Source organism: Taudactylus pleione, unplaced genomic scaffold (genome assembly GCF_031769625.1).
Source record: "Taudactylus pleione unplaced genomic scaffold, aTauple2 ptg000040l, whole genome shotgun sequence".
Classification (NCBI taxonomy): domain Eukaryota; kingdom Metazoa; phylum Chordata; class Amphibia; order Anura; family Myobatrachidae; genus Taudactylus; species Taudactylus pleione.
The window spans coordinates 21,270,627-21,294,735 of record NW_028284442.1 but is presented as its reverse complement, the minus strand read 5'-3'; the positions used below and the strand labels follow the sequence as shown (position 1 = coordinate 21,294,735).

The 24,109-nt window shown below is 50.8% G+C and overlaps 1 protein-coding gene across 1 annotated transcript in view; it reads left to right on the top strand.

The window, feature by feature from the left end:
- Positions 1–24,109, top strand: part of XPOT (exportin for tRNA) — a 121,464-nt gene that overhangs the window by 33,192 nt on the left and 64,163 nt on the right. The window contains exons 7-8 of the mRNA XM_088454649.1: positions 14,554–14,738; positions 21,954–22,122. Coding sequence (XP_088310775.1) covers positions 14,554–14,738; positions 21,954–22,122 — 354 coding nt within the window. The remainder of the gene's footprint in view (positions 1–14,553; positions 14,739–21,953; positions 22,123–24,109) is intronic.

Sequence of the window (24,109 nt, the reverse complement as noted above, 5' to 3'; positions counted from 1 at the left end):
GGCAAGCGATACCAGCCGCAGAGGTGTCTGGCGGTGGCTTATCCGTTCACGGATAATTATTTTGCTAAGTGGGAATCCCCTCCACAGGTGGATTCTCATGTGACACGTCTTGTCCGTAGTGCCACATTACCAATGCCATCCATGTCCTCCCTTAAGGATGCTACGGACCGCAAGGTGGAGATCTGCCTGAAGTCCGCTTATTCCCTTGCGGGGGGGCAGCGCGGCCGGCTATGGCCATTTACTGGGTTGCCAGAGCTATGGAGCGCTGGGCAGATTCGTTGGAGGCGTCCTTCGATTCCGGCTGAGCAAGCGGAGTTGATTGGTAATCTCCATGATTCGACCACTTATATCAACGAGGCGGCCTTAGACATTAGTACCCTGGTGTCTCGAATTTCTTCAGCAGCGGTGGCTGCTCGTCGCACCTTGTGGTTGCGATCCTGGAAGGCGGACGCTGATTCCAAAAAGGGTTTGGAGGCGTTGCCCTTTAACAGAGAAGTTCTCTTCGGTCCAGATCTGGACAAGATTGTAGCCACACTGGCGGCAGCCAAATCGGCATGTCTCCCGTCGGCCGCTGTCCCTTCTGGTTCAGGACCATCGTCCTTTCGTTCTTATAGGGCCCAGGGCAGGCCCAAACCAGTCTTTTCCCCGACAGGCTGGTCCCAAGAAATCGGCCAAGCCCCGGAAGCAGGCCTGGAGTACCAGACGTCCGGCCCCTAAGCCAGATGACAAGCCTGCGGCCTGACGGTCCGGGCCTCCCTTTGGGGGATCCCAAAGTGGGAGGCCGCCTGCTGCAGTTCTCCCGGTGTTGGTCGGTCACCACGACAGACACTTGGGTTCTCGAGGTGGTCTCCCACGGGTATGCCCTCTCTTTCCGGCACAGACCCCCGGCTCGATTTTTCACCGCGGGTCTACCATCAGACTGGAGCAAGGCCACGGAGCTGCAGAAGGTCTTGCACACTATGCTTTAGGCTGGAGTTATAGTGCCTGTTCCATTCTCCCAGAGGGGCTAGGGTATCTATGACAATGTCTTTTTGGTGCAGAAACCCAATGGGTCGTATCGTCCGATTCTCAACCTCAAAGCTCTCAACAAGTCTTTGCGGGTGCCGAAGTTTCGGATGGAGACCCTACGGTCCATCATTCTGGCGCTGGAACCTGGGGACTACATGGTGTCATTGGACATACAGGACGCTTACCTGCATGTCCCTATTCTTTTGCGCCATCAACAGTTCCTCAGGTTTGCAATCCGCAGCGACCACTTTCAGTTTCGGGTGTTGCCTTTTGGCCTGGCGACAGACCGCGTGTGTTCAAGGTGATGGCGGCTTCTCTGCGGCTGCAGGAAGTCCGCATGTTGCCGTACTTGGATGACCTTTTATTAGTGGCAGGATCTCCGGAGCTCCTTCTGCGCCACTTGGACTTGACCATTGCGCTACTGCAACGGCATGGCTGGTTAATAAACTGGCAGAAGTCCACTCTGATCCCGTCTCGGCGGATTCTGCACCTCGGAGCCTTATTGGACTCGGGACAGCAAAGGATCTTTGTGACGGGGGAAAAGATCTCTGCTTTACAGTCGATAGTGCGCAGTTGTCTGCACAGCCGCCGGGCGTCTCTCCACTCGACGATGAGGTTACTGGGCTCCATGGTGTCGGTGTTCGACATGGTGGAATATGCCCAGTTTCACTCCAGACCTCTGCAGCATCTGATCCTGTCCAAGTAGAACGGGCTGCCTCAGTCTCTAAAATCCCAGACGATAGTGCTCACCCCGGAGGTTCGCCTGTCCCTTGCCTGTTGGTTGCAGACGACCCATCTCAACAAGGGACGTCCGTTCTGGGTACCAAATTGGGTCCTGTTGACAACTGACGCCAGTCTTCTGGGCTGGGGAGCAGTTTCGGGTCCACACTTGTTCTAGGGCAGGTGGACTCCGACAGAAGCGGAGCTTCCAATAAATATCTTGGAACTCCGAGCGGTTTTCAATGCCCTCCAACAGGCACATCGGGTTCTCCAGGGTCGCCCAGTGCAGGTTCAGTCGGACAACGCTACCACCGTGGCCTACATAAACCGGCAAGGAGGAACCCGAAGTCGGGCGGCTCTCGTAGAGGTGTCTCGGATCCTGGTATGGGCGGAGCGCGATCTTCCGGCCATATCAGCTGTCTTCATCCCGGGAGTGCTAAATTGGGAGGCGGACTTTCTCAGTCGCCAGGACGTTCATCCAGGGGAATGGTCCCTGCACCCGGACGTTTTTCAACTTCTGGTGGACAAGTGGGGTCTTCCAGAGATCGACCTCATGGCATCCCGGCACAACAACAAGTTGCCGGTGTACGGGTCTCGCACAAGAGACGAAAAGGCGTCTCTGGTGGATGCTCTGTCCGTCCGGTGGATGTTCCGGTTCGCTTACCTGTTTCCTCTGGTTTCCCTTCTTCCACGGGTAATCCGGAAATTCAAACAGGAAGGAGGGACGCTCCTGTTGATAGCTCCCGCGTGGCCCAGACGGCCTGGTTCTCAGACCTTCAGGGTCTGTCCGTGGACAGTCCTCTGCGGTTGCCGCTACGACCGGACCTTCTGTTGCAGGGTCCTTGTCTTCACCCGGACCTGACTCTGCTGTCTTTGACGGCGAGGCTGTTGAGACAGCCATGTTAAGATCCAGGGGGTTTTCCAGCTCTGTAGTGAGTACCATGTTACGAGTTCGGAAACCGTCTTCCGCGAGGATATATCATCGCGTGTGGCATACGTTCTACCAGTGGTGTCGACCGAGAGGTTATGCACCGCGGGAGTTTCGTCTGTCTCGGATACTCTCCTTCCTACAAGCGGGACTAGATCATGGGCTTCGCCTTGCTTCTTTGAAGGTACAGGTTTCGGCCCTGTCTGTCTGGTTTCACCGTATGATTGCTACAATCCCGGATGTGCGCACCTTTATGCAAGGTGTTCTCTGCATTCAGCCGCCCTTTGTTCCACCTGTGGCGCCTTGGGATTTGGCTGTGGTCCTGAGGGCTCTCCAGGGACTGCCGTTTGAACCACTGGGCTCAGTGGATCTTAAATGGCTAACGGCTAAGACTGTTTTCCTTCTGGCCATAGCTTCGGCCAGACGTGTTTCTGATTTAGGGGCTCTTTCTTGTAGACCCCCTTTCTTGATTTTTCATGGGAACAGGGCAGTGCTCCGCACTCGTCCTGAATTTCTTCCCAAAGTTGTTTCCCAGTTTCATGTTAACAAGGAAATCGTTGTTCCGGCCTTTAACTCACCTGGCCTTTCAGTGAGTGTGGCCACTTTGGATGTTGTGCGAGCCTTAAGGACTTATGTTGACCGCACTTCTTCGTTTAGGAAGTCGGACGCCTTGTTTGTCCTCTATGGCTTCCGTAAAAAGGGTTGGCCTGCTTCAAAGCAAATTTTGGCAGCCTGGATCCCCTTGGCTATTTCTGAAGCTTATCTTCATGAAGGTCTGCCGGTTCCTCCTTCTCTGAAGGCTCATTCCACTAGGTCTGTGGGTCCTTCATGGGCAGCTCGACGTGGTGCCTCTGCAGTCCAGATCTGCAAGGCTGCTACGTGGTCCTCTGTCCATACCTTTGTGAGGTATTACAGGTTTGACACCTTCGGCTCTCAGGATGCTTCCTTCGGGCTGCAGGTTCTCCTTTCAGCACAGGAGCGTCCCCACCCTTAAAGGATACTGCTTTGGGACATCCCCAAGGTATCCTGTGGATACCCTATGGACCCTGAAGTAGAAAATATGAGATATGGTAAGAACTTACCTTTGTTATCTCTATTTCTACGAAGTCCATAGGGTTCCAAAGGACTCCCGCCCTGTCGCACCTGTGCTGCCGATGGGCTTTGCTCTGGTCACCGGTTTTTCCGTCTCCCTCTGGTGAGAATGTGATTCTTGTGTGTATCCAGATCTTCTTTCTCTCTCTTCCTTCTCCTCCTCCGGCCTATGGCTTGGTACAAAACTGAGATGCCTTGGCTCGGGGGCGGGGTATAGGAGGAGGACCCTAGTGCATCCTGGGAGGCTGAAAGCTTAACTCTATGGTGCCCGATGACTGACGTCACACCTATACCACCAAGGTATCCTGTGGAACCCTATGGACTTCGTAGAAATAGAGATAAAGGTAAGTTCTTACCATATCTCATATTTTTTTCTTTTATGACTTACCTTTTTTTGTTTTTGTTTTTCAACTTCTGAGTTAAGCAGTACTAGGCGCCGAATAGGACGCAGATGCTGCGATTCAATCTACAGATGCCGAAACACCAGTTCCCCCCCGATGCCGAAACGCCAGTACGGCTATATGCCCCGGGGATTTCAACGGAGCGAGGCTTACCTAGCGTCGTTGCTGGGGTCCGGACTGCGATCTGATTCACGGAGATGGCTGGTAAGCGATTCCTCGCAAGGGGAATCGTGCGCAACGCAGACCAGGCCTCCGGTGTTGGAGACGCACCAGAGACTGTTGTGGGTGAAGGCCTCGTGTAACGTGTACTCACTACGGCGGCCGGGGGCCATTTTGTCTGTCGCTGGGGATGGTTAGTAGACTAACTAGTTAGCCTCTACTACTGTGAGGCCAGCGTACCCGTGCCGTCAAAATAGCTTAAAGGAGACTGGCGCTCCCCCGGCCACTCCGACCCAGGTGCAACTTCTGGTTATGGATTCCTGCCTCTGGGTTGCTACTACTGACCACCTCGTGTGTGAGACGTTCACAGTTGTGTGTACTGCTGCAGGCTGCCTGTCTCAGAGGTCTGGTTTGTCTCCCTTTTATACCTCTCCTCTGGGTCTGGTATATAGCGCTCTATATCCTGCCAATACCCTGGCGGGGCTGGTCAGTTGATTCAGAGTCCATTTGCAATAGCAAATGTTTGTATTTATGCATTGTATGTGACTTTCATGCTAGATGCTGTGTATATACTGTCTTGTTTTTCAAATTGTCAGTTATACCTATCACTGTGTTTCTCCTCATCCCTCTGATAAGGTGTGTGGGGTTTTTAATTTGTGAAGTGAGTCGCATTGTATTTATACTATACACCTTATACCGATCACACATTTGCATGTCGGAGGGTAAAGGTGGGAAACGTGCGCCTTCGGTGCTCAAGTAATATAAATCCTGTTTCTACTTCAGGGTCCATAGGGGGTCCACAGGGTTGACCTTGGGGTATAGCTGGATCTGGATCCACGGGCACCACGCAGTTAAAGCTTTGCTGCTCCCAGGATGCACTTGGGTCCGTCCTCCTGTATACCCCGCCCCGGCCACAGGCACCTCAGTTTTAGTTGGTGCCCGGCCGGAGTCGGGTCACCCTGTCGCAGTGGGGCTGCAGGAGCAGCCCCTAAGCTTTATTTTAAAAGAGAAATTTTTTATTTTTTTCTACTTTTTTTTACACTGTTAGAGCGGCAGCATCAGACTGTCCTTTAGGACGTCCACGCTGCCGCTCCTTCTCCCCGCTGGCGCCGCGACGCCAGTACAGCTCTGGGGATCGCGGCGGGACCCCAGAGCCTGTACTAGCCGGGCTCTGGGGACTCCCTTGACTGCTGCCGGACACGACGGGGATCAGGTAAGCCGCGGGTCGCCGCGTGCGGCGGCCCGCGGATACTTCAATGCAGTCAGGAGCCTCCGGTCTCTGGGGACAGACCGGAGGCGCTAGCGGCGGCGGCGGGCTCCCCCTCAATTGAGGAATACCCCGCGTGTACGCTAGACCACCAGGGTATCAGGCTGGTAGCGGGACCGGCAACCCGGGGGTTAATTGCTAGCCAGGGGAGGCAGCCTTCCCTGTCTAGCGGCTCCTCCCCTCAGCTCAGCGCGCCTTTCAACTAGGAGTCTGGCGTCGCTGAGCTGCTCTTATCTCTCGGCCACTCCTCCTCTGAGGTCTCCGGCGGCCATCTTTACTGGCACATCGCAGACTCCCAGGCGGTATCAAGTGGACTGGTCCCCCTGTGTACCTCTCCCCTGCTAAAGGACAGTGTACACAGCGCTATAGCCCTCCCAGACACTGAATCTGGGCGGTTGATTGTAGCGGAAGGTGCAGTGAGTATAACTTTTCTGCATTGTATGTGACTATTGCTAGTGCTGCCTGTCTGTGACTTATTCTCCTTACTGTCAGCTTATAACTATCCCTTTCCTTCTCCTACGGCCCGGCAGGTGTGTGGGGGAAGGGCGTTTTTCTGAGACCCTCACTTATATAAAACACGTATTTGTGGGGTCAGTCACATACTGTTGTGTGCTACACAGTACCATATCTGGGCTGTTGTGTCGCATACTGGTGAGTGCGCGGGTGTTAAAACCGTAATTCCTCTGGTGATACCTGTTTCTTGTGATTTACGGTATCATGTCTGATGAGGAGACTGAGCGCTCTGTGGCTCCTGTGCTATTTTCCTGCAGACGCTGTGCTGCTGGAGTTGATGGGGAGGACTTATCTCAGGATGGTCTGTGCGGGCGGTGCCAGCTGGTACCGGGCCCCTCCAACCCCCCTGTATCACAGGACCCTCCTTGGGCGATGTTTTCACAGGTGCTGGCGTCTATTGCGGACCGGTTATCGGTCCCATCAGCGGTCCCTTCTAGGGCGTTACCGCAGCCCACCATCCCCCATTCCCCGAGGGTTCCACAAATGTTGCGGTCTTCCCCCGGGGCCCAGACTGTGGGTCCTTACTCGGGACTGCCTGTGTATGTGCAGTCTTCCCCAGGGACGCGTCAGTCTGTAGTGCCTTTGCAGAGTTTTGCTCCGACGACTCCTCCGCCTTGGGTGGATGTTCTATCCAGCTCCGTACAGAGTCTGGCGGCTTCATCCTCGGCGTTTCAGTCCATGTTGCAAGGTGATGTGCCACCAAGGGTGTCTAAACGTCCGGTTGTGAGTTCACTAGCTGCGCAGTTGTCGGACTCGGAAGTGTCCTCAGATGATGGAGAAATCCATGAGGACTCTGACTCTGATGTCATGGGGCAGGAGGTGGAAGCTAAGTCCTCCATTAATGTTCCAGCCTTAGTTAGGGCGGTGCGGGCTATCCTACATGTTGAGGATGATGCGCCGGCTCCTAGGTCGAAGTTTCCTAATTTTAAAAAGGCCAAGGTGACCTCAACTGTGTTCCCCCTGTCTGATCAATTATCGGATCATATGGCGGCGGCCTGGCAATTACCTAGTAAGAGGTTCCATCCACAGAAGAGGTTGGCGGCGAACTATCCTTTTCCTGAAGCTCATTGCAGGAAATGGGAAACTCCGCCGGCGGTGGATTCCCACGTTACCCGCTTGATCAAAAGCGCGACGCTGCCATTGCCGTCTATCTCCTCTTTGAAGGATCCCACGGACAAGAAGGTGGAGACTTGTTTAAAGTCCATTTATTCTCTTTCCGGGGTGGTGGCTCGCCCGTCCATGGCTATCTCCTGGGTGGCTAAAGCCATTGAGGCATGGGCCAATGCCTTGGAGGATACCTTTCCTGATGAGGCTCCGGATATCCAGAGAGCGTTAGTGGGACAGATGCGGGATGCAGCTTCCTATATTGGGGAAGCGTCTTTGGATGCCAGCCTGCTCACTTCTAGGGTGTCGGCGGCAGCGGTGTCTGCTCGGCGCTCCCTGTGGCTGAGGTCCTGGAGGGCTGATGCAGATTCAAAAAAGGGTCTGGAGGCCTTGCCTTTTAATGGTGATTTACTATTTGGTCCGGATTTGGACAGAATAGTGGATACTTTGGCTAAGTCCAAGTCGGCTTTTCTCCCTTCGGCCTCTGCGCCGGCTAAAGTGAGGAGCTCTGCCTTTCGGTCCTTTCGGGTTCAGGGTAAGGCCAAGGGCCAGTCCTTCCCGAGACATTCGGCGACCAAGGCCGCACCCAAGCCCAAGAAGCAGGCATGGAGTGCTCGGCGCCCTTCTTCCAAGCAGGAGGATAAGCCTGCTGCCTGATGGGACGGGCCTCTCTCTGGGGGACCCCAGAGTGGGAGGCCGACTTCTCCAATTCGCCCAGTGTTGGCACAATACCACCACGGATGCCTGGGTTAGAGAAGTAGTCTCTCAGGGGTACGCCCTGTCTTTTCGGTTCAGGCCGCCCCACCAGTTTTTCTGTACGAGTCCTTCTCTGGACAAGACCAAAGCTGGTCAGATTCAGGTAGCTATAGAATCCTTGCTACAAGCAGGGGTCATTGTTCCCGTTCCGCAGTCTCAGCGCGGGACGGGGTACTATTCTACTCTGTTTCTGGTACAGAAACCCAATGGTTCTCATCGCCCTATCCTGAATTTGAAGTCTCTGAACAGATACCTCAGAGTTCCCAGGTTCAGGATGGAAACGTTACGTTCCATCATTCTGGCGATGGAACCCGGGGATTATATGGTCTCCCTCGATATCCAGGACGCCTATCTCCATGTGCCCATAGCACCGGCACATCAGCGGTATCTGAGGTTTGCTATCCTGAACCATCACTACCAATTTCGGGCGTTGCCTTTTGGCCTTTCCACGGCTCCGAGGGTGTTCACCAAGGTGATGGCGGTTATGGCTGCCCACCTTCGGGGTCAGGGTCTACGTCTGTTGCCGTACCTGGACGATCTTCTGCTGCTGGCGAGCTCCCCGGAGGTGCTTCTTCGACATCTCCACCTGACCATTGCTTGTCTTCAAGCACACGGGTGGTTGATAAACTGGAAGAAGTCCTCCCTGATTCCATCACAGCGGATGGTTCATTTGGGAGCCCTGCTGGATTCTCGTCAGCAGCGGATTTTCCTGACTCCAGAGAAGGTCTCCTCCCTGCAGCTGCGGATACACAGTTGCCTGAGCAGTTGCCGCCTGTCGGTCCATTCAGCTATGAGAGTTCTGGGGTCCATGGTGTCGACATTCAACATGGTGGAATTTGCCCAGTTCCCATTCCCCCCGGATGCCAGTCTTCGGGGTTGGGGGGCAGTGACCGGCTCATTATCGCTTCAGGGTCGTTGGTCCGCGGAAGAAGCACTTCTCCCCATCAACATCCTGGAACTGCGGGCTGTGTACAGGGCCCTGCAGTCGTCCGGCCCCGCTCTTCACGGAAGGGCGGTTCAGGTGCAGTCCGACAACGCCACCACGGTGGCGTACATCAACCACCAAGGGGGAACTCGCAGTCGGGCAGCAATGTCGGAGGTGTCTCGCATTCTTGCTTGGGCGGAGTGTCACGTTCCAGCGATCTCTGCTGTCTTCATTCCCGGAGTCCTCAATTGGGAGGCGGACTTCCTCAGCCGTCACGATGTGCATCCCGGGGAATGGTCGCTTCACCCGGAGGTGTTTCAGCTACTCGTGGACAGGTGGGGGCTGCCGGAGCTGGACTTGATGGCCTCCCGTCACAATCACAAGTTGCCCGTTTACGGGTCAAGGACAAGAGACGCAGGCGCCTGTCTGGTAGACGCTCTGTCGGTGAAATGGACGTTTCACCTGGCGTATCTGTTTCCTCCGATATCCTTACTTCCTCGGGTTCTGCGGAAATTCAAGCAGGACGGCGGCACGCTCGTGCTGGTGGCTCCGGCGTGGCCCAGACGTCCTTGGTACTCCGATCTGAGGTGCCTCTCCATCGACGCTCCGTACCTTCTTCCTCAGCGTCGGGACCTGTTGTCTCAGGGGCCCTGCCTTTACCCGGATCTGGGTCGGCTGTCTTTGACGGCGTGGCTCTTGAGACAGCCGTCTTGAGGTCTAGGGGTTTCTCCAGTTCAGTGATTGGTACCATGCTTAGGGCACGCAAGCCTGCTTCCGCGCGGATTTACCACAGGGTGTGGCGCACTTATTTTCAGTGGTGTGAATCCAGAAACTATGATCCGCAGGTGTTCCGGGTTTCCAGAATCTTGGAATTTCTTCAATCGGGTTTGGACCTCAGCTTAGGCCTGGCCTCTCTGAAGGTTCATGTGTCTGCTTTGTCTGTGTGGTTTCAGCGACGGATTGCTACACTGCCAGATGTTTACACCTTTTTCCAAGGTGTTCTCAGGATCCAGCCTCCCTTCGTGCCTCCGGTGGCTCCGTGGGACTTGACGGTGGTACTGAGGGTCTTGCAGGGTCCTCCTTTTGAGCCGCTTGAGTCGGTGGAGCTCAAGTGGCTGACGTTTAAGACCATTTTTCTCCTGGCAATTGCTTCGGCCAGGAGGGTTTCAGAATTGGGGGCGCTTTCCTGTCGCCCTCCTTTTCTGATTTTTCACCAGGACAGGGCAGTGCTCCGCACGCGTCCTGAGTTTTTGCCCAAAGTGGTTTCAAAGTTCCACATTAATCAGGAACTTGTTGTGCCAGCTTTTCAGTCACCTGATCTTTCTGCTGGTGAGGCTTCCTTGGATGTGGTCCGGGCACTTAGAATCTATGTGGACCGGACTGCTTCGGTTAAGAAGTCGGATTCTTTGTTTGTCCTCTTCGGTTTTCACAAGAGGGGTTGGCCTGCCAACAAGCAAACGTTAGCCCGTTGGCTTTGTTCAGTTATTTGTGAGGCTTATGCGCAGGAGGGTTTACCTGTGCCAGCCTCTGTTAAGGCTCATTCCACTCGTTCTGTGGGTCCCTCTTGGGCTGCTAGACGTGGCGCCTCCGCTGTTCAGCTGTGTAAGGCGGCTACTTGGTCTTCAATTCAGACGTTTTTGAGGTTTTATGCGTTTGACACCTTCGCCTCTCAGGATGCATCCTTTGGGCGCCGGGTACTCCTTTCAGCACAGGAGCGTCCCCGCCCTTAGTTGAACTGCTTTGGGACATCCCCAAGGTCAACCCTGTGGACCCCCTATGGACCCTGAAGTAGAAAACAAGAGATATGGTAAGAACTTACCTTTGTTATCTCTGTTTCTACGAAGTCCATAGGGTCCACAGGGCGCCCGCCCTGACGCACCTGGCTTCAAATGGGCTGTGTGGCTGGTCACCGGTTTTCCGTCTCCCATTTCTGTGAGTATGGTTTCTTGTGTGTTCCAGTCTTCCTTCTCTCTGTTTAGTCTCCTCCTCCGGCCTTAGCTGCTTACCAACTGAGGTGCCTGTGGCCGGGGCGGGGTATAGAGGAGGACGGACCCAAGTGCATCCTGGGAGCAGCAAAGCTTTAACTGCGTGGTGCCCGTGGATCCAGATCCAGCTATACCCCAAGGTCAACCCTGTGGACCCTATGGACTTCGTAGAAACAGAGATAACAAAGGTAAGTTCTTACCATATCTCTTGTTTTCGCAGGCATGTCTGAACAGGGTTTTGTGCAAGATGGATTGTGTAGTGCTTGTTGTAAACAGCCAACTTTCCTATCTTGTCTGGATACTGCCATATTTGGACGACCTCATTATATTGGCAAAATCGCAGGAGTTGTTACTATGTCATCTACAGATGACCATTGTCTGCTTACAGGAGCATGGCTGGGTAATAAATTGGAAAAAGTCCCCTCTTTCTCCAACTCAGCGGACAGTGCACTTGGAGGCGCTGCTGGACTCTCTGGGGCAGAGGACAAGATTGTGGCACTACAGTCTCGTGTGCGCAGTCTACTCTGCAAAAAACTCTCAGTTCACCTGGCAATGCAGGTGCTGGGCTACATGGTCTCCACATTCGATATGGTGGCGTATGCCCCGTTCCACTCCAGGTCCCTGCAGCAATAGATTCTGTCTCATTGGGATGGTGTGTATCATCGCATAAAGTCTGATTATCCGCATCGCGCCAGTGGCTTGGCTCTCCCTCACTTTGTGCCTTAAACAAGGGTTGTCTGTTATGGGTACCAGATTGGGTACTCCTCACCATGGATGCGAGGATGGGGAGCGGTGACAGGGCGTCACACCTTCTCAGGGAAGGTGGACAACTCAGTAAATTCACATACTGATAAAGATCTTGGGGCTTCGTACAGACCGCAGGACCTTCTTCACGGCAGGCCTGTGCAGATTCAGTCCAACAACTCGACTACAGTGGCCTACATCAACCATCAAGGAGGCACACGAAGTCCGGCAGCCATGAGGTAAGTGGCGAACATTCTGCTGTGTGCAGAATGCCATCTTCCAGCAATCTCTGCAATATTCATCCCAGGAGTCCTCAACTGGGAAGTGGACTTTCTAATTTGTCAGGACATACACTCCGGAAAATGGGCTCTTCATCTGGACGTCTTTCAACTCCTGGTGGACAGGTGGGGACTGCCAGACGTAAACCTACAACCACAAGGTCCCCAGGTATGGCTCCAGTACGAGGTACCCCTCAGCTGCTTTCGTGGACACTCTGGCGGTTAGGTGGTACTTCAGGTTGGCATACCAGTTTCCTCCGATATCCCTCCTCCCAAGAGTCTTCAGAAAGTTGAAGCAGGAAGGCGGCAGGTTAATACTATTAGCTCCTGCCTGGCCCAGGAGACATTGGTTCTCCGATCTGACATGTCTATTTATAGACAGGCCACTTCTACTGCCTCTACAACCGTATTTTATAGTGTAGGGTCCCTGCCTATATATCCGGATTTACCTTGGCTGGCTTTCATGGCGTGGCTATTGAGGCTTCCATCTTAAAAGCCAAAGGTTTCTCTGCTTCTGTGATTCAGACGATGAGGGCAAGGAAGCCTGCTTCAGCCCGCTCTATTATAGGATTTGGCGTTCATATTTTCGTTTGTGTTTTCAAACAAAATGTGACCCCAAGGTTTCAAGAGTACTTGCTTTTCTGGAGGCTGGGTTAGACTTAGGTCTGCGCCTGGCTACCTTGAGGGTTCAGGTTTCTGCTTTGTCATTTTTGTGCCCCTGGCAGATGTAAGAACATTTTTGCAGGGGTCCTACGACTGCAACTTCCGTTTGTCCCTCTGGTGGCACCATGGGAGTTATTCCTGGTTCCCAGGGTGCTTCAAGCCCCCCCCCCCCCCCCCCTTTTGAACCCTTGGATAAAGTGGACTTAAGATGGTTGACAGCGAAGACACTTTTTCTGCTCACCATCTCCTCAGCTCGTAGAGTTTCACTTGGCAGCACTGTCATGTCGCTCTCCATATTTGATTTTTCATCAAAATAGAGCTGTCATACTAAGGCGGGTTACCTTCCGAAGGTAGTATCCCGTTTCCACATAAATTAGGAAATTGTAGTCCCGGCTTTTCAGTCTTGAAACCTGTCTACAGGTGAATCTTCCTTGGATGTGTTTCGAGCCCTTCAGTTGGGATCTGTTCTTTGCTTTTTTGTATCTGATTCCCTCTTCATAGTTTGAGTGTTTGTTTCTCGAGTACATTGTACTTCCTTCACTTTCCGTCTCTTGCTGTTAGGCTTGTTTACAAACTGCCTGTGACTGGAGGTGGGCTATATAGGGAGGAGGACCAGTGCATGCTGGGAGCTTCAAAACTGTAGCTGTTTGGTGGAATGGTTCTCTCCAACTACATACCCCAAGGTAGATTCTGTGGTGTTATACCATAACTCTGATTTTTCCGATTCCATAGGGGCCACTGGACGACAACCAGCGCGGTTCTATTTCTGTTATGACTGCTTCCTCTGTTGTTCATCCTTCATTCTTTTCTAGGGCACATGAGAGCTCAAGACACTGGGGTATAGAGCCTGGCACTTTAATAATCTAAAAGTTACTGGCTCTTCCCCTCCATGTCCCATCAGCTTCAGTTTTGCAAATTGCACATGGGGCTGTCTCCAACCGTTTTTTGTCAGGTTTTTATTTAATTTTGGTCATTTTCTTCATGTTTTATTGAGGACAGGCAGACTTACTGTGGCAGTCTGCCTTCTACAGGTGAGCCGCCAGGAAGGGCACCGCCACGGCTACTGCAGCCGATGACCCTGAGGGGGGGACCAATAGGAGAGCCATCGGGCTTGTGAGGGCCAGAGGGGTAATTAGAGCCACTACTCCTGAGGAGCAGAAGTGGTGGATTTGCTTGCTGGGTGTGTGACAGCGTGGTGCAGTGTCACACTTGGCTATCCTGCTTATCGCACGCGTTACCGTCCAGTTCTCTGTGTTGAGTGCTCCCTACTAACAGCTGGGCTCTTCACCACTATTCAGAGCAGTTGTAATAGAGAGGGGACACCGTGGCTGTGGCTATTAGCAGACCAGGGTTGTTCTGCACTCGATTAAACTTAACACAATTGACTGACCATTTTCCATATACCAACATAACCATTAAAACACAGCATTTGGTTGGTGTTGCTCCTAAATAAATATTCAAACTTTAAACAAGATTTTTGCCGTAGAGCAAAACAAGATAGTTTTTTGGGCCCACTTTGAATGATATAAACTGAACTTTGACATAAATATAATAAAACTTACCTTTTAATATATAATACCCCTAAAATTATCAATAAAATTGTATTAAATCACAAAATTATATATTATAAAAGCAAAAATATAAAGGGTTCCTTTTACCATGATCCCAAATAAGTTTGGGGATCATTGTTTAAAACGCACAATACTTTGACTGAACTACCACAATCCCTGGATTATTCAATCTACACAAGCGGTACCGTATCCAAGTCCTACTCCAAAAAGAAAGTGAATGGTGTTTTAAACTTGGGACTTTAACACCTCACAGCCTAAATGAGAACATTAATTTTGCCATCTTTTTACGAGACTAAAGGCCGTATTCAATTTGAAGCGAAAGCTCGTTATCAATAATAAATTGCCTTCAATGTATGAGATCTATTTGTATGTCGTTGTCTTTGTGCTCATTTATAGACCTCACAAAGTATATTCTAATGACTACAACTTAATTTTCCAGGAAGCACGCAGGAATACATTATTGAAGGATACAATGCGGGAACAGTGTATCCCAAACTTAGTGGAGTCATGGTACCAAATTTTACAGACTTATCAGCACACTAACTCTGAAGTAACGTGCCAGTGCCTTGAAGTGATTGGAGCTTATGTCTCTTGGATAGATCTTACATTGATTGCTAACGACAGGTTTGAATTAATTTTATTATTTAAATATTATGTACCTTTGGTTACTGTTGGAACAGTAACAGTGGAGGCCTGGCTAGTTTTATAGCGTTCAGGTAGAAGTGGTAAATAAACATAATGCCATCATTGTGTTTTGTTTTTTTCTCTCTTTGCTACCCTAATGCTAAAGTGATTCAAGTAAAATGTTAATGGGTAATGGTTCTGAATGTTCCGTCTTTTCCTGAACTGTAGTATTGTACCCATGCTAATCTCATTTTTGTGCTCAATGTTCTATTTTTGGAAAGCTAAACTCTGCCTTCCCCCATTCTAAATGTGTTTTAATTAGGGATGTGCGCCGACCCCCTTGTTTTGGATCTGTATCTTCTTTTGTGTTTTTGGGTCTGAATTTGGTTTTGCCAAAACCGCCCTTGCGTGTTTTGGATTGATTTTTTTTTTTTATTATTTTATAAAAACTGCTAATATCACATTTGGGCTTTTTTTTTTTTTTTTCCTTTAGTATTAACATCAATAACATTAATTTCCACTCATTTCCTGTCAATTTTGACCACCTCACAGCTTACAATATTGTTTTCATCCAGTTTAGGCCCAAAATTTCCACCAAGCTGGCTGACTTAACTAAGCGGCAGCAGTGGGCGGCACTACCATGTGGCAGTTCAACTTCCAACATGGCACATAAGGAAACACATGTTTCTTCTTCAGGGTCCATAGGGCTCCACAGGGAGACCTTGGGGTATAGGCGGTGGTTGAGGGACCGGGCACCGCGCAGTTAAAGCTTTTTGTTTTCAGAATGCATCGGTCCATCCCCCTATTCCCTGAGCCAGAGGCATCTCCGTTTCGTCTGTGCCCGCCCAGAGTTGGGTCACCACCATGCAGTGGGCTGCTTAGACAGCCCAAATGGCTTTTATTTTATGATTTTGTTTATTTTATATTTTCCTGTCCAAAGGACGTCTGCGCTGCCGCTACATCACCCCTACGGGCACCGCCAGCTTTGGCTGGAGATTTCAGCAGGCTTCCCGGGGTCCTCGCTAGCCGGCCCTGCGTATGGATCCAGACTGCAGCGCATTGGCAGTCAAACCTCTGGTCTCGGGAAAGACCGAAGGTACTGAGAGTGAACACAGGCTTTGTCCAAAGTGATCCACTAGACCACAGGGTACATATGGAGCGGGAATCCAGCGTTCCGGTGGTTAAAAATCAGCATGTGGAGGTCAGCTTTCCCCCATTAAATAGGCCCCTCAGCTCAGGGCGCCATTCCTCTGAGGTCTCGTTTCCCTGAACTGCTGCTCTCCTCTGACCACGCTCCCTCAGAGGTCACCGGCGGCTATTTTCTAGGCTCAGCCACAGCTCTCTCAGGGAAATGTAGAGTCCGGTCCCCCTACATACAGTACCTCTCCCTGGAATCTGGTTATGTAGCGTGCTATAGCCTACCAGATGTTGAGTCACTGACCACAGAATCTGTGTAGTTGATTGTAGTGCCCTTCTGCAGTTATATGGTATTTCTGCATTGTATGTGACTTATGCTATCGCTGCCTGTCTGTTTTTCTCTATACTGTCAGTATATATCTTTCCCTAACATACAGGAGTATTCATGGTTTTTCCAGTGCCTCAAATCTCCACAACAAATTTATTTGTGAGGGTTGTCACATAGTTGGTTACTGCACAGTGCCATATTTGTGCTGTGCACTCCTGCAGGTTGTCCATCCATAAGACAGGATCAGTATATTGCATTCCTACTTGTATCCTACATACCCAGTGGTTGCATTATACCCAGTGCCATATTGTGTGCTATACTGCTCTACAGCTATGTCTAGCAAAGGCAAGAGTAGCAAGCAAGCATCTACACCCATACTGCTGTCATACAAATTATGTGCTGCAGGCATAAGTGAGGAGGATTTGATACAGGTAGGGTTATATGTTGTGTTATACTCCTCCGGGCCCATCAGAACTCCCAGCTCCTGCACAAGAGCCTCCCTGTTCTTCCTTTTCTCAGGTGCTGGCTACTATTGCGGACCTCCTAGCAGTCCCGGCTATAATTCCCCCTATGGGGCTACCACAACAGGCCGCATTTCTCCCTATGGAGTTGCCACAACAGGTTCAGGCAAATACAGGTACCTCCTGTGCCCCCTCCATGGATTGACCTACTCTCTAGCTTGGTACAGAGTCTGGTGCTACCTCTACAGCCTTTCAAACTATGTTTCAAGGTGCGAAGCCCCTACCCAGTAAGCCTTCTAAGCGTCCTGTTATCACAGTCCACGCAGCACTCAGATTCTGAAGTGTAATCTGAGGAGGCAGAAGATGCTGATCCCTCTAGCACTGACTCCCCTCTGGGGGAGGACGAGAGTTGGTCTAAAATTAATATTCCTGACGTGGTGCGAGCTGTTAGATCCATCTTACTCATAGAAGATGACGAGCCAACCCCTAAATCGAAACACCCACTATTTAAACAACAGAAAGTGGCTTCAGCAGATTTCCCTCTATCGGATCAATTTCGCTGAACACATGGCTGCAGCCTGATGAGAGGTTTCGGCCCCAAAAACGTCTGACCTACTGTTATCCATTTTCTGCTGCTCATTGTTCAAAATGGAAGACTCCCCCTGCGGTAGTCACATGTTACGCGTTTAATAAAAGCCCTACATTAACTATCCCTGCAGTAACCTCTTTGAAGGATCCTATGGTTAGAAAGGTGGAATCTTGCCTTAAATCGATATACTCTTTCAGGAGCATTTGCCCATCCGACCATGGCTATTGCATAGGTGGCTAAAGCTATAGAGAGCTGGGCTGACGCACTTGAAGACTCTTTTTCCTTCAGATGCTTCTAGGGATCAGATGTCTTTCGTCGCTCGCATACGAGATGCAGCTCCCTATTTTGGAGAAGCTGTTTGCCCGCCGTACCCTGTGGCTACGCTCATGGAAGGAAGATGTGGATTCCAAGAAAGGTCTAGCAGTGTTAACCCACAAAGGGGAGATGTTGTATGGCCCAGACCTTGACAAGATTGTAACCACATTGGCGGCATCAAAAACTGCATTTCTGCCTTCAGCAACTACTGCTGCAAAGTCTCGGACTACATCTTTTAGGTCCTTTCGTCCTCCCGGAAAGCCTAAAGGTCAATCCTTTTCTAGACAGTCTGCTTCCACTAGGGACGCCAAGCCCAGGACCAAGCAGGCTTGGACCACCAGATGCCCTGCTTCTAAACCAAATGATAAGCCCTCAGCCTGACGGGACGGGTCTCCCTCTGGGGGTTCCCAGAGTGGGAGGTCGACTTCTTCAGTTTGCCCAGTGCTGGTGTCAAACCACCACGGATGCTTGGGTAAGAGAAGTGGTCTCTCACAGGTACGCCCTCTCGTTTCTTAGAGGGCCACCCACCAGTTTTTCTACACAGGCCCTCCTTCAGACCCAAACAAGGACCTACAAATCCAGAAAGCTATACAGTCCTTGCTGCAGTCAGTAGTCTATCCTCAAATTCCTCAGGGTACCCAGGTTCAAGATAGAAACCCTATGCTCTATCATCCTAGCTGTGGAGCCTGGGGGACTTTATGGTATCTCTGGATATTCAAGACTCGTACCTATAATGCCTTCACATCAGCGAGCTATCCGGTTTGCTAGACTATAACACTTCCAATTTCAGGCTCTGCCCTTTGGACTATCCACAGCTCCACGGGTGTTCACCAAAATTATGGCCATCATGGCAGCCCACCTGCGTGGTCAGGATGTCCGACTGCTACTATATCTGGACGAGCTCCTGCTCTTAGCAGGATCCCCAGAAGTGCTTCACCGCCATCTGCATCTAACCATTGCTTTCCTTCACAAGCACGGATGGTTAGTCAACTAGAAAAAGTACTCCCTGAATCCCTCACAGAGATATTCATCTGGGGGCCCTGCTGGATTCTCAGGATCAGAGAATCTTTCGGACATCAGACATGATCTCCACACTTCAACTACGAGTGCGCAGATGTCTCCACAGTCGCCGGCTGTTGATCCACTCAGTAACTGAGGTTCTGGGATCCATGGTGTCCACCGTCGACAAGTATGCTCAGTTCCACTCCAGGTCTTTGCAAAGGCTGATCCTCCCCAGGTGAAACGGGTTACCCCATCGGATCAAAGTTTACTGTCTCCGAAGGTGCTTTTGTCCCCATCTTGGTGGCTACAGACATCTCATCTAACCAAGGGTCGCCCCTTTTGGATCCCGGACTGGGTACTCCTAACAGACGCCAGAGTTTGGGTGCAGTGACCGATCCACACTCTTTTCAGGGTTGCTGGACATCGATCCAATCAACATATTGGAACTTCAAGCTGTCTACAGGGCCCTCATATTGGCCCAGGACATAATGCACGGAAAATCTGTACAGGTACAGTCCAACAATGCCACAACAGTGGCTTACATCAGCCATCATGGAGGCACTCGAAGTCGGGCAGCAATGACAGAAGTGTCACGCATTCTGCAATGGGCCGCGGGTAACCTCCCGGCCATCTCTGCAGTGTTCATTCCGGGAGTTCTCAATTGGGAAGCAGACTTCTATCCCGAGGAATGGTCTCTTCACCAAGAGGTTTTTCAACTCCTAGTGAGCAGATGGGGCCTCCCAGAGGTGGATATCATGGCCTCCCGACACAATCACAAACTGCCAGTGTACTGGTCCAAAACAAGGGTTGCCAAGGCAACCTTTTGTAGAAGCAGTATCAGTTTAGTGGACCTTCCAGTTTGTGTACCTATTCCCTCCAGTCTCCCTTCTTACTCGAGTTCTTCATAAGTTCAAACAATACGGAGACACTTTTGTGCTGGTGGCTTCAGCATGGCCCAGACGTCATTGGTACTCAGATCTTTGGAGTCTCCCCATCGACACTCTGTTCCTGCTGCCTCAACGACCGGACCTGTTGTCTCAGGGTCCTTGCCTTTACCCGGACCTGGGTCGTCTGTCTTTCACGGCGTGGCTCTTGAGACATCCCTCCTGAGGTCCAAGGGATTCTCTAGTTCTGTAGTCAAAACTATGCTCAGCACGTAATCCAGCCTCTGCTCGGATCTACCACAGGGTGTGGCATACATATATCCAATGGTGTCGTACCAGAAGCTAGGATCCTCAAGTGTTCAGGATTAGTCCTGGCCTTCCTTCTAGCTGGAATAGACCTTGGACTCTGCTTGGCCTCACTGAAAGTGCATGTCTCTGCTCTTTCCATTTGGTTCCACCGTAGACTTGCTCCACTTCCAGATGTCCACACCTTACTCCAGGGTGTCCGCCATATACAACCTCCCTTTGTCCCTCCAGTGGCTTTATGGGATTTGTCAGTAGTGCTTCGTGCCCTCCAGGGTCCTCCGTTTTGAACCCCTGGATTCTGTGGAGCTCAAGTGGCTCACAGCAAAGACTCTTACTTCTGTTTATGGCGTCTGCCAGAAGGGTGTCAGATATAGGGACGCTCTCCTGTCGCTCCCCATTTCTGATATTCCATCAGGACAGGGCTGTACTTCGGACTCGCCCTGGTCTCCTTCCAAAAGTTACTAGTTTCCACATTAATCAGGAAATTGTAGTCCCGGCCTTTAAATCACCAGACCTATAAGCAGGTGAGGCCTCCTTGGATGTGGTCCATGCCCTCAGGTTATACGTGGACCGTGCCAGTTCGCTTCTGAGATCAGACTCCTTATTTGTGCTCCTATGGATTTCACAAGAAGGGATGGCCAGCCAACAAACAGACATTGGCTAGATGGCTTCGCATGACTATCTCACAGGCTTATACGCTGCTGGGCCTTCCTATACCAGCTACTGTTACTACTCATTCTGCTCACTCTGTGGGTTCTTCGTGGGCAGCTCGCCCTGGCGCCTCAGCTGAACAGCTTTGTAAGGTGGCCACGTGGTCCTCTGTCCATACATTTGAGGTTTTATGCCTTTGATACATTTGCCTCTCAAGATGCTTCATTTGGGCGCCGGATTCTCCTCAGCACAGGAGCGGCCCCATCCTTAAATGACTGCTTTGGGACATCCCCAAGGTCTCCCTGTGGAGCCCTATGGTCCCTGAAGATGAGTTATGGTAAAACTTACCTTTTAACTTTTTTTTTTTTTTTTTGAAGTCCACAGGGCACCCGCCCTGACGTACCTGGCTTCATATGGGCTATGTTTCTGGTCACCAGTTTCCCATCTCCTTCTCATTGAGTGTGATTCTTGTGTGTACCAGTCTTCCTTCTCTCTCCTCCTCCAGCCTTTGGCCGGGGGCGGGGTATAGGAGGATGGACCGATGCATATTGAGAGCTGAAAGCTTTTAACTGTGTGGTGCCCGGTCCTCAACCGCCACCTACACCCCAAGGTCTCCCTGTGGACCCTATGGAGTTCGAGGAAAGAGTTAATAAAGCTAAGTTTTACCATAACTCTCAATTTTCATTAATCAAGAGGCCTTAGGAAGATGGAGTATGTATGTAGTTGAAAGCAGGGACAGGAAGGGTTGATTTGGTAGTAAATTTTATTTTTTGATTCCGAAGCAAATTTGAGGGAGGAGGGGAGAGCATGGGTGAACAATAGCCGGCAGAGAGACACACACACAATCGGATCATTTATTTATTTATTTTTGAGGAATGGTCCTTTTTTTATTTCACTTTTGTTTTTCTTACACTGGGGAAAAGCACCTCTGGACGAGGTAGCAGCCACTTTATGAACAACACAGCACCCCTTTATGGACCACACAGCAGCAGCCCGTTGACAGGACAACAGTGACACAGCAGCACCCCTTTATGTACTGCAGCCCCAGCTCCTTTATGGACAACACAGCAGCAGCCCCAGCCCCCGACAGGACAACACAGTGACACAGCAGCACGTGCACAGAGCAGAACGTCTGTTCTATACACTTTCCACAGCCGGAGTGAAAATGACACTGATCACCAGGACATTTATACAATCCAAAACCCGCGAGAATCCGCCAGCAGGAGGATGACTCGTTTGCCTCGTTTCCAGATCAGTCAGACGGGAAAACCCGAGCTGGACTCTGATCTCGACTCTGATACACAAAGTTCGGGAACCTGACCCGCTCATCCTAGTTTTAATGTCCATGAATTTGGACATCACTCTGTTTCAAGTTAGCATATTGGTACTCCCTTCAGATTTCTAGAATTGCGAGCTTAGGGCACAAATCTGAAAAGCCTGGGTCGCACTAGTCAGAAATTAAAATGAATTATAACATTGCTTGCTCTCCAGTAATATCCTTTGAAGCTGATTGCCTCACATCCTTCTGTATTCATTTTTCAGATTCATTAATATGTTGCTAGGTCACATGTCGGTGGAAGTCCTCAGGGAGGAAGCATGTGACTGCTTGTATGAAATCGTAAATAAGGGAATGGATCCAATTGACAAAACCAAATTGGTGGAATCTTTGTGTCAAGTGTTACAGTCTGCAGGTTTCTTCAGCATTGATCAGGTTTGTGACACTATTAGTTTTGCTGTCTAGATATTTCATGATATCCTTACTGCCTCTCTAGCACAATTTGTCTTCAAACACCAGTCCACTTTTCTATCTTCCCACTCCCTCCTCAACCTGCTTCAATCTGACTTTTGATCATTTTCTTCCACATAAACTGCCCTTACCAAGGTCACTAATGACCTCATTGCTAAATCTAAATGTGCCCATGCACTGTGCGATTATAGCAGCTGATCCAGCGGATTGGTATATCGCTGCTATATCGTACCGTGTATGGCCATTGTATCTGACAGAGCGCGCATCCGTGGGTTCGTACATCGCACTTCCAGATTTTCCTGCAGGTTCATTTGATCTGGAGATGCGATAGTGCTATTCAGATGGGGGAAGGGGGGTGCAGGCATATTGGGCAGTCGGCCACCGAATCGCACCGTGTGTGGGGACCGCCCAATATGTTGACCATCGAATCCCCCGTCGCTTCGCAAGGTGCATATCACACAGTGTATGGGCACCTTAACATTAATTTTTTAATTCTCATCCTCCTTGACCTGTCAGCTGCCGTTTACACAGTTGACCACCTTCGCCTTAAAGACTTCCACTCTTGGACACCATGACACTGCTGTCTCATGGCTGCTCTCCTACTTTGTGCTGACGATAAACAAATCTGCTTCTCGATTAACTTCTTCCCCTCCACCCTCTCACATGTCCAACAGTGTTTCTTCCATTACTTATTGCATGTCTCAGTGCTTTATCAATCCCAAAATTGAATACTGAGTTTTTCTTTAGTCAGTGGAGGACTCTGGAAACCATGGGTTATAGAGTGGAGCTTAGGAGCTGGCACCAAAGAGTTAAAATTTTTGGATGCAGCACAGGCTCCTCCTCCCCTATACCCTGCCCCCAGCCCATGGAAGACCGTTTGTTTTTTTTATTCAATATGTCCGGTTTACTATACTACAGCAACATTACCAATTTCAGGCTTTGTAATTTAGCCTTTCAACAGCCCCCCCGGTTCTTTACCAAGATCATGGCAGTTATGGTGAGCTCCCCAGAGACTCATCACATCCATCAACAGGTAACATTGCCTTTCTTCAAATGAACCTGTGGCTGATCAACTTGAAAACATTTCCTAACACCCTCTCCAAGAATGGTACATTTGGGAGCCCTCCTGGACCCTTGAGTTCAGAGAAACTTCCTAACGGCGGACAAGATTTCAGCGATCCAACACAGACTTCGCAGACTGCTCAACAATCGCCGAGTGTCAATTCATTCTGCAATGGAGGCCTTGGGTTCAATGGTGTCCACCTTAGACATGGTGGAGTTCGCCCAGTTTCACTCCAGGCCCCTACAACGTTATGTAGTTATGAGACCGCCTATGTTAATCCCGACGCAGGACGCCGAGGGTTAGTATCCATGTAGCTGAGGATGGTGGGGTTCGGGTTAGGCACCTCACCCGGGGAGGGTTAGGCTAGGGGATTAGGTTTAGGCACTAAGGGGGGAGGTTAGGGACCCCTAAAGGTGGATTGGGGGGGGGGGGGGGGAGTGTTAGGAATAGTAAACTTGCCTCCGCTGTCGGGATCTCCTCTACCGGGCTGCCGGGTCGGGATTTGAACCACCGGGCTCACATCCAGCGGTCAAACATACTGATTCCCCTTACAACACCTGATCTTCTCCAGGTGGAATGGGCTACTCAATCTGCTCAAATCCCAGACAATGAGCCTCCCCCCCAGAGGTTAGTTTGTCCCCTAGCCTGATAGCTACAGACTTCCCATTTGAACAAGGGTCATCGCTTTTGGTTCCCGGACTGGGCTCTCCTCGGGTGCAAGCCTCTGAGGGTGGGGCGCATTGACCGGCCAGCACTCCTTCCAGGGCCGATGGTCCCCAGTAGTAGAGGCAGTGTTACCAGTCAACATCCTGGAACTTTGAGCCAGAGTGAGAGCTCTGTAGATGCCCTGGCCTGTTTTTCAGAATACTCCGAGCCAAGTATAGTCCG